The sequence below is a fragment of the Meriones unguiculatus genome, chromosome 14, assembly GCF_030254825.1.
Source record: "Meriones unguiculatus strain TT.TT164.6M chromosome 14, Bangor_MerUng_6.1, whole genome shotgun sequence".
NCBI lineage: Eukaryota > Metazoa > Chordata > Mammalia > Rodentia > Muridae > Meriones > Meriones unguiculatus.
The window spans coordinates 56834369-56851555 of NC_083361.1; the positions used below are offsets into that span (position 1 = coordinate 56834369).

A 17187-nucleotide genomic window follows, 5' to 3' on the forward strand; every position below is an offset into this window, starting at 1 on the left:
GCTCCAAGTCCAGGTTCCAGGTGCCAGCAGGCCTGTTCTCTTGAGGCTTCTCCTCGGTTAGTGTGTAGCCACTTTTTCACCGTGAATCTCTACTGTATTTCTCTTGGTCCATATTTCTTCTTCTTGTTTGTACAGCAGCCATATTGGATGAGGGTGAAGCCTGATAACCTCATTAACCCCTCTATCTTTAAAAGCATTCTATCTAAATGCAGTCATATTCTGAAGGGTTTGGACTTCAGCATGTGAATGCTAGGGGGACACAAGTCAGCCCACAGATTACATCATTGTTAAGCCAGAGGCCATAGTGAACATGAGTGCTCACCTGTACTGTTGGACATTCTGTGCATCTAGACAAACATTTAATGCCCTGAAGTCCATAGGGGTATCCGCTGTGCTCCAACACCTCATCTCCTACGTCCGCCCTGGCAACTATCATCTTTGTGTCACTTCTGCAGACTGGCCTTTTCCCAAATGTCTGGGAGCTATCGTCAGGACTTTTGCCTGTTCGTAGGAGCTTCTTCCTCCACTAGGAATGGGATGAAAGAGTGCAGACAGCACATTTTGTGTGTCATTCTACTGTTATTTGTGACAAAAAAAAGTTATTTTCTCTCCCTATAGAATTGTGGTAGCACCTGTGTTGATCAACATAGAAGAACTGGTTTCTGGGCCTGTCAAGCTTGCTCAGTGGGTAAAAGTGCTTGCTGCCAAGACTGTGACCGGAGTTCTAGCCCCGTATCCCCCGTGGTAGAAGGAGAGAATTAACTCCTACAAGTTGTCCTTTGACATCTGCACACGTGCCGTCACCTGTGCATTATGACATGCTCTGTCACACACATGAAGAAATAAATAAGGAAAAACAATTTTAAAAGAGTGGGTGTCGGCAGTCTTAATTTTGCCATTGATCTGTAGGTCTTCGCTGGTCACCTGACAGAGCCCATAAAATGAGCATTTCTAGATTTTCAGCAATGTTCCTTCCAAGCAATGCTCGTGGTCCAGAAAACTTTGCATTTCATATAACATTTTGGATAAGCTTGTCAACTGCTACCAAAAGCATGCTGGGGTTTTGTTGGGGCTGGCTTTGAGAGAATGAATTTGAGGCACAGTGGACCCCATGAGACCAGGCTCTGGTGGTACATTAGCACTCTGCTTCATTCTGTTGCTAATGGGGTCACAGGACAGCCTAGACTGAGTGGGAGGACAGACCCTGTTTCTTGATGGAAATAGCTTTAAAACCATACACAGAGCTTCAAGGGTACAGGAAGGGAATCACCATGGCCATGGGAACAATTTTTCTGTATTGAGTATCATATGATTCACTCTATCTAAGTATTAGTTATTCATTCTCTGAATCTCGACAGGGACAGGTACCACCTCTTCCAGCAGATGACCATGAGATGACCACCACGTGGTCGCTAACATTGGTTCCAGCACAGTTATGTTCAAGGTGGAAACGGAAGGAGTGCAAAAGCTGGCCTCTCCTGTTCTCATGCACCTGTTGTTCATGACCTACAGGAAGCAGGTGGGGTTCATGAGTTTTCGAGGGCCATGCTTTTTGCCAGAACTAGACTCTGTAAGCCTTTGTTGAAGTAACTGAGATAAATCTTTACCTACTGTAGGGAGATCTTTGATGTTGCGTAGGGTAAATCTCTTTAGCTCCAAGGGTCTCAGTAAGGGGAGAGGTCTGGCTTCGTCCACAAGGCTTTGGGGATGCTCAAGTGTCCCAGGCCATGTTTTCATTTCCATGACCCAGGTCCATTTTCTGGGCTTGCAGTAATTAATTATGTGGGTCTTAAAAAACAAAACAAAACAAAACAAAACAAAACAAAACAAAACAAAACAGAAGAACCACCGGGCTTCACTGGAGAACTGGTGGTTTGGAGTGACCTGGTATCTTACCATTGCTTGTTCAGACTGGGAAGTTAACTCTGCTCCAGATGGTACCAGTGGCCTGGCTGGACTCCTGAGGTCTGGGTGGGTCTCACGCAGCCTGGGGGACAGCGTGTGCCTCTTGCTTTCCCGCAGGCAGCCTCTGTGGTGATGGCACCAGCGCATGCTACCTGTTGCCTGTCTTCGACACTGTGTTTGTGAGGAGGAAGAACCGTTGCCAAGGCCTGGGGACAGCCATGCTGAAGGACTTCTGTGACACCTTTCCAGAAGACGAAGCCCTGGGTGTTAGCTGTCCGGTATCTCCTGCAATGTACAAAGGTAAGCCCACCTTGTGTCCTCTGTCAGCATTTGGATGACAGAGACTGCTAATGTGCGCTGAGCCACTGACGCAGGAGTGTCTCCAGACTTCTGGGGAGATGCAGGCTGAGGCTTCCCCTCCCCACAGTCTCAGCATACCACAGACTCAATGTCTGCCAGAGAAATAGTTACACTAGGATATGCAGACAGTCCCTGGCTTAGCCTGACACCATTTAGGATGCTTCAATCTGTTTTTTTTTTTTTTTTTTTTTTCCCCTCTGTGTAGCCTGGCTGTCCTGGACTTGCTTTATAGACCAGGCTGGCTTCGAACTCAGAGATCTGCCTGCCTCTGCCTCCCAAGTGCTGGGATTACAGGCGTTTGCCACTGTGAGTGACTGATGGTGTGAGTAGAATACACAGTGTGTAGAGACCACACCTCGCATGTAGAGCTTGACCGTCTTCCAGGGCTTATGATGCGTGTTCCCATATAGTCTGAAGAGTGGCGACAGCTGGATTCTGTGGTGGTTTGTGTTCACTGTGGCTTTGGTTGCAAATATTCACTTGTTAGATGGCTTTGTCCCGCGGTGGGCTCTATTCTGATTATTTTTTTTCTCTTTCTTTAAAATGTTTTAGAACTATGTGTGTGTGTGTATGTGCTGTATGTATGTGTGTGCATGTGTATCGTGTGTATGTTTGTACATATGTGTGTATGTGTGTACATGTATGTGTGTATTGTATGTGTTTTATGTGTGTGTGTGCATGCGTGCACAGGAGCATGCAGAAGCTCACATGCCCTGTACTCAGGTGGCGGTCAGAGGGCAGCTTTCAGGAATTAATGTTCTCCTTCCATGCATTTCAGGGCTTGAGCTTAGGTCCTCAGGCTTGTGCAGCGAACACTTTTTCCAGCCGAGCCATCCCAGTGGCCCTCTAGCATGTTCAAGAGAGCCAATGCTGCTCTGTGGGCTATGTGTATCATATGCATTGCCTGCTTAAACAGGTGTTTCTATGTATCATATTTCATGCCACACATTGCCACTTAAACAGCTATTTATATGTATCATGTGCACCGTCACTCATTGTCCGCTTAAACAGCTGTTTTGGCATGTAACTTCACCATAAGCTGAGGAAGATATGTAACCAGAAACAAATATCTCAGGGACAGACGGGATCTGGTGAGTGGTGCCAGGGCCTAGAAATGAACAGGGCTGGCACACCACCCCCCTGGGCTCGCCACATTCTGATGTCCAGCTCCCATCATCCCAGAGCTCCACTATCGGAGCTGGCTCTCTCTGATGAGAAGCCAGGCTGGTCAGGCTGGGAGGGCAGGAGTGCTACGCCCAGAGTTTCCCAGCATGCTTCCACCTGTCAGCTCTCACGTGCTTTTGTCCAGAGCAAGAGAGCTTGCTTGGTGATACCATCACAGTTACCTGCAGGGCCAGCGGTGGCTTTTCATTTATCTGGTGTTGGTGCAACTGCCATGTGAAAATACGTATCTGCGAAATGTGGATTGTCTAAGAGGCTTTGAGGGCCTACTGTAGTGCTTCTCAACCTGTGGGTCGCGACCCCTTTCAGGGTCAATCAACCCTTTTATAGGACTTGCCTAAGACCATCAGAAGACACTACAATACGATTTGTGACAGTAACAAAATTACAGTTGTGAAGTAGCAACAACAATAATTTTATGGTTGGGTGGGATCACCACTACACAGGGAACAGTTTTAAAATAATCACAGCATTAGGAAGGTTGAGAACCACTGCTCTAGAGGACCAGAATTTATGGAATTAATATATTTATATATACGTTTTTTTGTTTTTTTTTTTTTTTTTTTAGGATGGCTTACACATGTATGTATGTATGTGATTTATTTTAGAATAGGTTATAGGCGGTGGTCAGCTAGTCCAACAATGGCTGTCCACCAACTGAAAGTCCAAGAATTCAGTAGGTGTTCAGTCCACGAGGCTGGATGTCTCAGTTGGTCTTCAGTATACACTAGAATCCTGAAGAAGGAGGTTCTAATGCCAGTGAAGGAATGCTCTTCCCAGTGAGAGCCAGCAGGCGGAGAGAGCAAGCTTCCTTCTTCAGTGTCCTTTACCCAGGCTGCCAGCAGAAGTGTGACTCAGATGAAGGGTGGACCTTCCCTCACAAAGGTCTGGATGAGGAGAGGGTTTTCCCCACTTCAAATGATTTAATTAGGTCAAAAATCCTTCATAGGTGTAACTTGCCTTTTGCCTTTTGGTTAATGTAGTCAAGTTGACAGCCAAGAAGAGCCGTTACAGGCACCCTTTTAAGAACAGAGACCCTAGGATGCACAGACATGGTTGAGTGGAGGACACAGAAGATACACAGGAGCTCAGGGGAGGCCTTGGACAATCCAACCCAAGGTACCCGGCCTCCGGAGCCTCAAGAAATCAACTTGTGTTGCCATAGTGAGTCTGCTTCCAGAATTCAAACTAACTATGGCTTGAAGATGCTTTAAAAACGACACTTGCACGGAACACGTGCACGGAACACGTGCAGGCCTTTCCATTGCCTTTATCCCATAAGCATAACAGTCTAGCAGCTATTGATGTGGTATCTACGTTGCGTCAGGTGCCGAAAGGCATCTAGATGGTGGAACATCACAGGGAGATGTGTGTGCTGTCTGTGTGAACACCGCACCTACTATTTTAAGGAAGTGTAGCATCTTTGGATTTGGTGCCTTCAGAGGTCTCCGGTACCCTTGGGTACCAAGGAATGGCATTTCCACAGTTGCGGCCCTGGAAAATCGGTGCAGGGATGGATGGAAGCGGGAGTGAGGTGCGTAACATGGATTAATGAAGCAACAGTTGTTCCTTAACCCGGTTAGCTCTCAGGAGAATTGACACAGAAAGACTGTGATTTATTTTATAAGCCTAAAACACTGGAGCTGGGCAGATACCAACCCTCTAAGCTATTCTGTTGTCCCCCAGCCACACATGCCGGGCTACATGCCGATAAGTCGTCCTGTACGGGCTGCTTCTGTTCCACCCGTCTATCTGTCCTCACGGTCACAGGCTCATCCTCCATCCTGCCCCACGATGGCTCCTTTCCCTCTTCATTTCAGAGCTGAGATCCCAAGCCCAGGCACCTAAACCCCACCTACCTCTCTTTTGCCCAGTCACAGACATCAGCAACTTTAGTAACCAATCAGGGATAATTGGGGAATATTCCTTGCATCACGTGGATACACAGATGGTTCACCTGCTCATAACAATGCCAGTGGCAGGGTGGTAACCAGATCTCAGGGCATGAAATCAGCATCCGAAAACACTGCACAAGACCCTCCAACACAGGTGAACAGGAATGATTCTGTACCCATGGGAGGTTAGTGAAAGGCGTTCAGGTGCAATAGGGTCAGGGCAGTGAGGAGGTGGAGGGTAGCCACGAAAGGGATGGAAGTGTCCTCAAGGACCCAGAGAGAGCTGGCTGTCTGAACCAGGGTGGGCAGGGGTCTGACTCATGGTTTGTCTCTCCCCTCCAGTCCTCAGACACTTCCTGTTGACCTGTCCAAGCGAGAGAGGGCGCCTGTGGGAGGTGGAGCCCCCAGGGGCCTGGGGCCAGCGTGTCAACATCTGGCTCAAGGTTTCTCTCCAGGAGGCCAGACTTCAAGATGGTGAGTGGGATGGGCATCTGCCTAGGGGTCTGGTCACCCTATTGTCCATAGCTGCCCATGGGGACAGCTTTACTAACATTGACCGAGTCTGCTTCATGTAGATGTCACTGCTTTTGAGTATGTAGCACAGCAGAGGAGGACTGAGACCTCTCCCTGTCCCCCTCCCCCATGCTGGAGTTCTCCAAGTAAGCCACTGTGCCTGGCTTTGATGTGGGTGGTGAGGATTCGAACTCAGATCCTTATACGTACCCAGCAGGCACCTTGCTGACTGAGCCATCTCATCTCAGCCTCTCATCATCTCTTTATAATCATCACTTTACTTTGTGTGTGTGTGTGTGTGTGTGTGTGTGTGTGTGTGTGTGTGTTTGTATTTCATATATGTAACACGATGCCTTATGATTATCTCCATCCTTTCTAACGTCACACCCTCTTTTTAAAAATGGCTTAAAACATTTTGGTTCTTGTTGCATCTGATTAGTGCTACCTGTATGAACGTGGTTGTGAGGTTAACTAACCACTGGAGCACGGGCAGTTTTCAAGTGCCCACAGCCCAAAGGGAAATAACTGTTCCTCCCTAGGCACCACCAACTAACTACCTTCTCAGCTACAGGTGGGGCCGTGCCTGCTCCTCTTTCATCCGTGCTCGTTTTGACTGGCTTCGTCTTGTGCAGTTCAGCACAGTTGTGAGCTGATAAAACGGCCGTTTTCACCTTTTTGACGGCAGCATGCTAGCACGCCCTATGGATGCACTGTTCATCTCCTGTTGACCCTGCCGTTCTCAGTTCTGAGTGGCTCCAGACAGGGCCCCTGGCTTGTCATTGAAGTTTGAATAGCGGGATCTTAGAGGGAGAGAGCAAGGTAGGGTTTTGGTGGCAGGTTCCCCAGGGGACGCAGGACCTTTAGATGGCCAGAGGGTTCCATGTAAGGGGCGGGGTGGGGCTTAGGCACCTGGGCATTCCAGCCACAGCTACCGCCTACTCCCTAAGTTCATGCCGTAGCTGTTCCTCCCTTCCGAGATGGCGCCCATCGATCCATCTGGGTGTTTTGGAGAAGCAGGTGGCTCATTAGGGGCCGGTGGGCTGGAAGTGTGGGTGACTTTCTAATGTGGGTGACTGACTTAACTCAGGTGGTGACAGGCAAGCGCCTTGGACCTTATTGATGATAATAAGGACGGGTTTTGCCGTAATGGCACCCGTCAGCTGCAAGGCTTAATGGGTCCTTACAGATATTAATGAGGGGAAGGAGAGCCAGGGAAGGAGACTGGCAGAGCTGTGGCTGTGATCCTAATGAGGCAGTTAAGCGACTTGCCCTGTGGCATTGCATTAGGAGGTAAGGGAAGCCAGCCTGCAGCCCTGGGCACAGAGCTAGCCATCCGCATAGGTTTATAGCCGAGCTTCACAAATGATGGTCCCGCTTTGTGTCTGGGAGTGGGAAAGGAAGATGCGTATTGGAATGTGAAAATCACTCGGCCACAGGGGCTGGGACGGGAGGAGGCTGTTTTGGCCTAATTGGGAACATGGTTTCCTTCTGGAGAATTCCACTGGGGTTTATTCCAAGAGCTGGGCGTTTGTGTGGTCTGGTCGGAGGAAGCTGATCTGGAAATCAGATGCCAGACCTGTCACTTTAATCCACCCTGAGAGTCACCAACTCCCACTTTCAAACAGCAAATGAGAGGACCTTCACAGAGAATGTTCCAGAAGTCCTTTGCAGGAAGGAGAGTCACTGTTATAATTAGGCTATAATTAGTTTACTCAAATTCCATACTTCCAAGAAAAAAAAAATTAAAGGGCCTTTTCATTCTTTAAATCCTGGTTTGCTGCCAGTGTCCCCCTCAGGGCTGGCTCGTGGGCAGTTCAGTGCACTGGGTGGGCCTTCAGCGGCCCCTCTGAGGGTCACAGGATTTTCCCAGCTGGTGAGCAGGGGCTGAGGGATGCAATCAGAAATCGGCGCAGATGCTGGGCACAGTCTGCTTCTAATCAGCTTCCCTCCTCGAGGAGATCAGCAAGTGTGGGCTGACCAGAATTTCTCATGGGTCTTGCACATTCCAGAATGTTCTCCAGCGTGGGCATCTCACCATGTCACTTAATTTTTATCTTTAATTAGCCAGTGACTCCTAGAGTTCCCCCTCCCTTTTTTTTGAATGCATTTTCTCTTGCTCCTGTATTTCTGTTATTTTAAAGCAGCCTTCCCAATGCTGCGACCCTTTAATATTGTCCCTTATGTGAACAATATTACCGCTTTATTACTGTAATCTGGCTACTGTTATTAGCCATGATGTAAATATCTGATACATAGACTATCTCATATGTGACCACTGTAAAAGAGTTGTTGGACCCCCCCCCCCCCAGAAGGGTCTTAACTCACAGTTGAGAATTGCTGTTTTGGAGCATCTCTGCAACTTTGTGTATGTGGGAAATGGATCTAAAAGCAGGTTTCCCCACAGCTTCGAGGCCTGGGATTTCAGAGAAGCCATGAGCATGCATGTGGAGTTATTGGTCTGCAGCAAGCACTTGAGAACCTGCCTGTGCCTCAGTGGTGAGCTGCTGGCTGTTGATAACATCTGTGGCTTGTAATGACCCTAGGAATATGTTGATTTTTTTCAGAGCCTTTGAGAGGGGACTTGTGGGAAGTGCCTCTTTTTCCCCCTGCTCTCTGTTACGGGGGAAGCCTTTGAAACTTGACCGATAGGGTCATAATTCCTCCTGATGTGACTTCCCCATCTGCACACGCCTGAAGCCTCTTTTCTTGGGGGTGTGTGTGAAACTGAATATGTCAACAAAAAGAAATGATCATTTTCAAGAAGAAAAAAAAAAAGGTGTTGCAGGGAGTGGGAAATCATTGCTCTAATTTTTCTTTTTCTTTTTCAAGGTTCGGTTTTGTTTCCTTTTTCCAGATGAATTAATCATGTTCACTGTCGTCCACAGGAAAAAAAAATGCTTTTCTTCTACTTACACTTATCTAAGAAAACCAAAAACATGAGCTGGATTATGTATGGAGATGGAGATGGGACGAGGCTGTGGGAAGGTGACCGTGCTTTTCTGAGTTGGAGGACCAGCAAACTGGAGTCCTAGACTTGTTTAAGCGTGTTCTCTTTAGCTGTATGTCAACAGTACAGCAGCAACAGCAGTTCTGTGGTGATCCAGCATTCCTGGGAACGTGGGGAGCCTCATAACCTGCCGCTGTGAACAGCAGCGTGATTGTTGCTGAATGCTATTCTTTGGCAGGTTTTATGGCTCCCCCTCGTGGCCATTATTCTGCACTGCAGTCCTGAAATACAGCGGGTGCTTCTCATGGTACCTGAATGTCTGGTTCCCGAGATATGCATCTTTCCAATTAGTGCATGAACAAAAATTATGGGACATTAATTGGTTAGGAATGGAACACAAGTAAACATTTGATTTTTGATAGCACGGATTATTTCACAACATACAAGCAAGTCCGGAATGGTGGGAACCTGAGAATGAATTGATCTCCTCCATCCGCCTATCCATCGTTTCAGGCATTCATTCTTTCATTATTTCATTTGGTAACAGTTCACGGTTCAGGCAGACACTTTCTTAGGCATTAGAGAATAAGTAGACAAGGCCAGTGAGGCCCCTGTACTCCTTTATAAACTAGTAAATCCACAGGCAGTTACTCCTTCATGACCTAAAAACTGTATGAGAGAGAGAAGAAGTGCTGGGTTTTTAAGTGCTTAGAACTGTTTTTTTTTTTTTGACAAACCAAATTTTGATGACTTTCATAATTATGGACGGCATTTAAAATTTTATTTATATAGTTAACTCCCAGGTGATATATTTATTTAGTCAAATGCATCTCATATATTTTTCAGCTCAAATGCAAAGCTGCATATCTTTTTCCCTACAGAGGGCTGACTCCTCAGGCCCTCACAGATTTCAAGGTGTGGGGCTGTGTGTAAGACAAGGAAGCCACCCTTTCCAAACTGGTGCTGATTTGGTGGCTGGTGTGTGTGTGTGTGGGTGAGTCATTTAGTTAACTGTGAGTAATGGCAGCAGTGAGCAGAGAGGACCCAGGAAACTACTTGGAAAGAGAGATCCCCATTCCAGCTAGGAAAGGCTTGAGTAGAGCCGCCATTTTGCTCTTTTTGAAACAGGGACTCTTGTAGCTCAGGCTGGTCTCGGACATGTTGTGTCCCTGAGGATGGCTTTGTGAGTTTCTGCCGGGATTCCAGGTGTGCACATGGTTTCTGTGGTGCTGGGGGGTGAAGCCAGAGCATCGCACCTGCCGATCGCTCTCCTGGCTGAGCTACATCTCCAGCACTGATCCACCTGCCACTGCTTTGTGTCCCTTGACAACTTGGAGCTGTCCTCAGGGGAGAGCAAAGGCCAAAGTGGGGATCAAGAGGATGGAGTGGGGCCTCGGCATCACCGTGCTGGTTGGAATTAGCCCCATTGCTTATCCTCTCTCTTGCTTAGGGAGCACAGTGTGCTCTGAATGCTCTGAAGAGGACACGGACACTCCGAGGGAGACTTCTCAGGATGGTGGACCCACACAGTTAGGTCATGGAGAAAGCCACAAGGTACAGTAACGACAGCCTTCCTGTCTCCTTAGCCATCATCTTGCCTTTTTTAGTGACTGCCTGGTAGCTCCCAGCTCTTTGGTCATCCAGCTGTGGGCTCCTCCTTAGGCAATGGGCCATACTGATATTAATGCTTAAAAATCTCCCTGTCTCCAGTGATAGAGGGAATGGGTAAGACGAAACCTTTATAATTAGACTTTTTGTGGTCCCCTTCCTCAGCTAGACAAGCACTCATGAAGCCAGAAGGAAACCAGGAGCCTGATCCCTGGTATCATTTGAGAATTAGTAAAAAATCTGACCTTCAAACTTGGCCCCAGACCAGCATCTTTCGCTCAGAACAAAGTCAAGGCAAATCCACCTCATTCTTTCCCTCCTGCCTCCCGAGTCCAGCTGCTAGAAAGAGAAGAATGAAGTTAGGTCTTTGTATCCTCTTGAATGACTGGAGACTTGAGGGGAAGGAAGGTTAAAGAGTCTTACTTAGTACCTTGGTGCTTAATATTTGGCGTTTTCCCTGAAACCAGCACATACTAGTACCAGGTCATTGTTCTCAGATCCTTAAAGAGCCAACTCTAAAACCTGATCGTTATATGAGTGAAACAACACCGCTCGTTCTGCTAAGTCCTTGATCCTCGGATGGAAGATTTGACAGAGGCCTAAGATATTCCAGTAAGTCTTAGATCATCTGTGACAACCGTACACGGGTAAACACCAGCCCTCGCTACCTGGCAGAAAGGGGCTCCTGTATTCTTTGCCTTCCAACAGGAAGACAGGCTAACTTGGGGCCCCACCACAGCTCTGAGCAGAGAGTATATAGTTGTCCTTTTCTTCCCGTCACTGAACTTTAAAATGTCCTTTTAGAGAAAGCAGAGGGATTCTGGAGTATTTGAATGCGTGAGTGTGTGTCAGGGCACGGCTGCACACCCAAAGACAGAATGCCAACTTAAAAATATACATATTGGCATATATGAGCCATTCTCAGTCATTTGTATACAATGCATTTTGATCATAGTCATTGCCCTTTGTTTTCCCTCTGTCCCCCTCTCAATGACCCTCTCCCTTCCCCTAACTGGTCCTCCTTATACCTTCATGCTACACCACTGAAGAAAATGTCTTGCCGTACCCTTCAACCAGCAGCTGCTGCCTGTAAATCGTCAGGGGCGGTGGAGTCTCACGAGCCCATCCTGCTTCCGTCTCAGGGCATCGAGAGGGAGGCCGAGTCTTCTGTAGGTCTTGCTCAGAGGTGCTGAACTCAAGAGTACAACGGCCATGCCTTGCCTGGAAGACATTATTCCCCTGCACGCTGCCTCTTTCTCCAGCTGGGCCCTTCTCTTCGCCCTCTTCTCTGTGATGTTCCCTGAGCCCTGGAGGGCTGGAAGGATGTCACATCGGAGGCTGGGTACCCAGCAGCCGCTCATTCTCAGCTCTCATGGACCCTGTAGTCATCACCAACTACTGCAAAGGGAAGATTTTTCTGACCAAAGCTGATAGCAGCAGCACCCTTTGTAGCCTTGGCCGTCCTGGACTTTTTTTGTAGATCAGGCTGGCCTTGAATTAACAGAGATCCACCTGCCTCTGCCTCCTGGAGTGCTGGGATTACAGGCATGTGCCACCATGCCCGGCTGACACACACACACACACACACACACACACACACACACACACACACACGTGTATATGTATTTATCCTCAGAGGTCTGTCTGGCTTCACCAGCATCTGAGCCTGAGAATTTTATGTGGTCCTGAATAGTCTTTGGTCCTGAAGATGGTGTCTGTCTGCCTCTCTGCCTGTTAACAAGACAGGGTTTCTCATTGTAACAGCCCTGGCTATCCTAGAACTCATGCTGTACTCCAGGCTGACCTCAAACTCACAGGGATCTACCTGCCTCTGCCTTCCAAGTGCTGGGATTCAAGGTGTGTGCCACCATCATCTGGCTGCTCTTTATAGGTATTTTAACAGGCACACTATGTCCATTTCATAAAGCAACAGCAGTAGCTTCCCCACTGGGACCCACCCTGGCCGCTGGCTTTTGAGCAGGCTTACACGGCGAGATGTGAATTTCCTCTCGGAGGCAGGCCTCACATCCGGTCATAAAGCAGCTGGCCATCACAGACTTGGCACTGTCACAGGGATTCATCCTGCCTGGTCTGTCAGCATCATGGCATGCAGGGTCCCCTCCTGAGTATGACCGCCGTGGACAGTTCTGCACTGCCCAGGCACCCTTGGGCACCATGCAGCCTGGCCAGCCAGGAGGAGGCCTCCAGCTCCTGCTTGATTTCCCTTTGTCCTTTGGCACGTGGTGTCATCAGCAGTAGGATCTTGTCCTGTGGTTCTGGTGGGTAAGTGGTCACAGTGCAGCGGCCTGTCCAGGGCCTCCAGCACCTCCCTATCCTGTGCTAGTACCGGGACTCTAATTTAATGGCCTGTGGCTTCTGCGAGCATCTTTCACTCACGCACGCACGCAGGAGCTAAGTTGGGCTGTAGCTCAACATGCCTAGCATACACGGAGCTCCGCTCTGTATAAACTAGGTGTGATTGAGCACACCTGTAAGCCCAGCCCTGAAGCGGTAAAGGCAGGAAGATCAGGTCATTCTTAGCTTCGTGGAGAGTTTGAGGACAGCCAGGAGCACCCCATCTCCAACAAACAAAAGAACAAACCAACACACACACATACTCCCAGCCACCTTTAAATGTATGGTTTTGGCTTGGTGTCTATGGGAGTTGGCTTCAGGACCCTCCTTGGGCGCATGCTCAGTTCCCCTGTGTAAAGCGGTGTTGGTGTCCCTGTCTCGCTCACCCTCCCACACAGTTGACATCATCGCTAGATGACTTGGACATGCAGTGCTGTGTGAAAATCACATAAATCCTGCTCACTACTGTAAGGGATAATGACATGGGAAGTGTGGGCATGCCCAACACAGCCTGAGCTGTTTGGAGTCTTCTGAGTTGTGGTTAGCTGACTCTTCCCATCCCTAGTGGGATGGGAAGCCATGCTGGTGCTGACTGTGTGGCTTCCTTGCTCTGTTCTTCTAATAACCGGTCTTCTCGGATGTGCTATCCTTTGAGTCCATCCAGTGAATGGGTGCACCCATGACAAAGCGTCCTTTCCCTCTGTGTGATTAGCCGGTAGGTTCAAGTATGTCTTAGCACCTTTAATCTTGGCATGAAGTGTGGGGACAAGCCAAGCCAGGTGACCCCAGGCCCTTAGTGTCTAGACCTGCACTGACCAGCATGACCTCATCACAGTGTTTGAGGTGAATGCCTTTGGGTTACTTTCTGATTTCAGGAGTGGATCACCAGAAAACTGGAAAAGACACAGGGTGACCAAGAATGTGTCCCAAGTGAGGAGGAATCTGGGATGTCCCTGAGACCCCCCTGGGATGAGATGGAGGGAAGAAGAGCCAAGAGGACAGTGGCCGTCGCTGAGCTGGCTGGTGAACCATGGAGGAAGTGTGTGCGACAAACTCCTAACTCCTCAGACGTCCATCTGGCTTCACCAGCATCCAAGCCTGAGAATTTTATGTGGCCCTGAATAGTCTTGAAGATGGTCCTGAAGACTGTATGGATTTGCCTATCTCTGGCTCCTTTAGTAGGTTCTGAGAGTTTGAAAAAGTGCTTGGGTAAGCCAATTACTAGATGGAAGCCATTCTCACAAGCCAACTGTTTGCAGAGCCAAGACTTTAGAAGCTCGTTCATTAAAACTACCATTGCCTCCACTCCCCAGGAGTATGGTAGGGAGGTGCATGGGACATGTGAAGGGATCATGAATATATACCCCCTTTCCTTAGTGGAAATGGGCCCAGAGCCGGCCGTGGTACCCATCTGTGTTGCACAGTCAGCCCTGTTGTAACCTCAGAACTTGACAGCAGAGGTTTTCGGGGAGACAAGTCTCTTCTCTGGGGATTTGTCAGTCACTTCAGAGCTCCTGGAGGGTAAGCACCAGGGTTGGATGTGCCAAGGCCAGATGGTGGCCACTGTGGACCTTGGCCTGTAATCTGCCCATGCTGCCTTCAATGCCTTGGGTCCAGCTGACTGAATGTGGGGGTGGATTTCTGCCAGAGAAAGCTGCTCTGGCTCTCTGTGGTCCATAAATGGTCAAACTACATATGCTTTGAGACCTTTTATATTCATCAAAGCTCTTTGCTCATTTCTACATGTATATGCATACATACATACATCTTTCCTTTTCTCTCTTTTCTGTTTTCTTCACCTCTTTTTCTCTACCTCTTCCCCTACCCATTTATCTCTATGTGTATATATATATATATATATATATATATACACACACACATATATTTATCTCTATGTATATACATGTATATATATACATATATATTTATATATATACGTATATATTTATATGTATATACATAGAGAGAGATAAATATATATACACACATATTTACTTCTATATCCTCCACAATCTGTCCTCTATGACTCCTTTCCTACCTCCATCCAACTCTCCATCCATCCATCCATCCATCTTTCCATCCACCCATCCATTCAGTGTGCTTTCTGTGGGACAAACTCTGTGCGGTGCTTGGGAGATGGAACTGAGGTTTGACTTCAGCCCCAGGGAGCTGCTGTCTCTGGACGGGATGCTCTTGGTTGTCTATTACAGTCTGAATCCTCTCATACTCACTGCGGAAGGGAGGGTCCCCAACCACAAGGAAGCAGAACTTGTAGCCCTGTATGGGGATATCACAAGGCCCCCGTTCACAGATGGGGTCTGTGAAGGAAGGCCAGGCTCCGGATGTGGACTGAGCATCTGAGGGGTGCTTTGTGTGGGACCCCACTCATCCTTTAACATGCAGTTCATGTGTTGTGAAGATTTTGTACTTTCTGTTTATATGAAAATTAACTCATAAGTATCTCCGGGATTTAATAAAGTTATTATTCAGTAAGACCATCTAAGTATTAATAGATTAATTTTAAGACTTGCACGATGCCCACAGGGCTAAGAGAGTTTCCCTGGCTCGGATCAGTACCAGCCCTGCTGGTGGCACAGTGGATGTCAGCACTAGGCTGGTGCAGGGCACCTTCTGGGCAGGGGACCTGAGAAACCCTTGCTTGTGTCAGCGTGTGGTGAGCTTGTTTCCGCAAGATCATCAATTCTGTTTAGTGCTCAGTTTCTTTATGGATTTGCCTCCCCACCCTTCTTGAAGCAGGGTCTTCCTGTGTAGTGCAGGCTACACAAACAAATCATCTTTCTGTCTCAGTCTCCAGGGTGCTGGGACAACAGTGTTCAGAATGTCCCCGTTATTTTTAAACAGATGTTGCTAATACAGTTTACAGAATGTAAAAGTGATTTTCAGGGTTCTGTAGCCACCATCCCAGTCAGTACCCTGAAGAAGGCTTGTGTCCTTGACACCCTTTCCCTTTTCACTGTGTGAACACCCCTAGGTGATCACACCTGGCACCTCTCTGGTTTCAGACCTGTCAGCTCTGAACATGGCACATGGCTGGGAATTACATCTTAGAGGTCGTTTATTGGACTGCACTATTGAGGTTGTAGTCTATGGAAGACTGCCTTCGTCAGCAGGGCTTCCTCTTCTCTGCCTGGGAAGCCTGAACCTCCCCCCCTCCCCAATACCTCCTACTTGACGACTGTCACATAGGCCTAATTGGAATTACAGGTCCACCTTTTTCCTGATAAGAATTTGCTCAGAAAGCACTTGGGATTCCTGGAATGCATCCTTATGCAAATGAGGCATCCCGGTCCTGAGGGTGATGTGGACTCTGGAGGCTCACCTCAGGAAGTTTCTGAGGGGAGGACATACTTGGCTTAGAGAACATTCTTAGGATATTTTGGCAAAGAAGGTGTCTGCCTTTTGATCTTGTTTTAAAATTCTATCTAAGCATTATTGAAGAATTTTAGATTAATGTTCTTGGCAGAGGAGATTTCAAGACAGGCTAGTATTGACTGTGTTAGGTGGTTATTAATGGCCACTCTTATGCGGATCTTCAATGGAAAAGAATGGGTACGGCAAAAAGAAATCCAAAGTGTACAGTTCGCAGAAGAAAAAAGAACACCAGGAAACAGAACCAGAATCTGTGCTCAAGGAGATATGAAGTTTAAAGAGAGGCTTGTTTCAAAATGATAAAGAAGGAATGGTAACCCACGGTAAAACCTACCCACCTACCTCTGCAATCTATGAAAGAAAAAGGTGGAAGGAGTTCCTAAGCTTAAACAATAATGGAAAGTTTATGCAAGTGAAAATCCATGAGGGGGCCAGTTTCCAGCGCCAGCAAGTATAAGAACTTGGTGGACTTAACCCACAAAGCTTTACTAAGTTCTGGCTTTATCAGTGAATGTACAGGGAAGGGGTAAAGAAGCTGTGAAGGCGAAGCCAAGATTGCATTGGAGACTTCAAGATGCTGGAGATGCCAGAGTTGTGGGACACTTGCCAAGGAGAGCTGAGAACAGCATGAAACCAGCCCAAGAGAACAAAGTTTGATGCCGTCAGTGAAGCTGGAAGGAGTTGGAGATCTGAAGAGCACTTTGACGTCAGACATGGAGATGCTGAATTTGGAGTTTGCCAAGCTAGCTTTCGGTCTTGTTTTGGTCCAGTGTTCCTGCACTATGTCCTCCTTCCCTCCCCTTTAAAAAAGTAATGTATATTCTGCACCATTGTATATTGGAAGTACGTAATTTTGTTTCTTATTTTATAGGAGGTTATAGTTGAGATTGCGGGAGTCTCAGAAGAGACTTTGGACTTCAACACAGTGGTGAAATTGAAAGACTATGGTGACTTTTGAACTTGTATTAAGTACATTTTTCATTATGATATGGCTGCCAATGGGGAACAGAATGTGGTAGTTTGAATGAGAAT

At 47.7% G+C, this 17187-nt stretch overlaps 1 protein-coding gene across 3 annotated transcripts in view; it reads left to right on the forward strand.

Annotated features, from left to right (window-relative positions):
• Positions 1–15263, forward strand: part of Fam169b (Protein FAM169B) — an 82576-nt gene extending 67313 nt beyond the window's left edge. Inside the window, exons 6-11 of one of the 3 annotated variants that reach the window (XR_009585563.1) lie at positions 2023–2205; positions 5685–5816; positions 10253–10356; positions 10908–11022; positions 11460–12693; positions 13641–13776. Coding sequence is in view for 2 of the 3 variants with exons in the window: in XM_060367325.1 (XP_060223308.1) it covers positions 2023–2205; positions 5685–5816; positions 10253–10356; positions 13641–13886 (665 nt within the window). In the remaining variant the exon portion in view is untranslated. Of the gene's footprint in view, positions 1–2022; positions 2206–5684; positions 5817–10252; positions 10357–10907; positions 11023–11459; positions 12694–13640 lie in introns of all 3 variants that reach the window. The other 2 variants (XM_021634671.2, XM_060367325.1) reach the window with 2 other exon arrangements.
• Positions 15264–17187: the final 1924 nt, after the last annotated feature.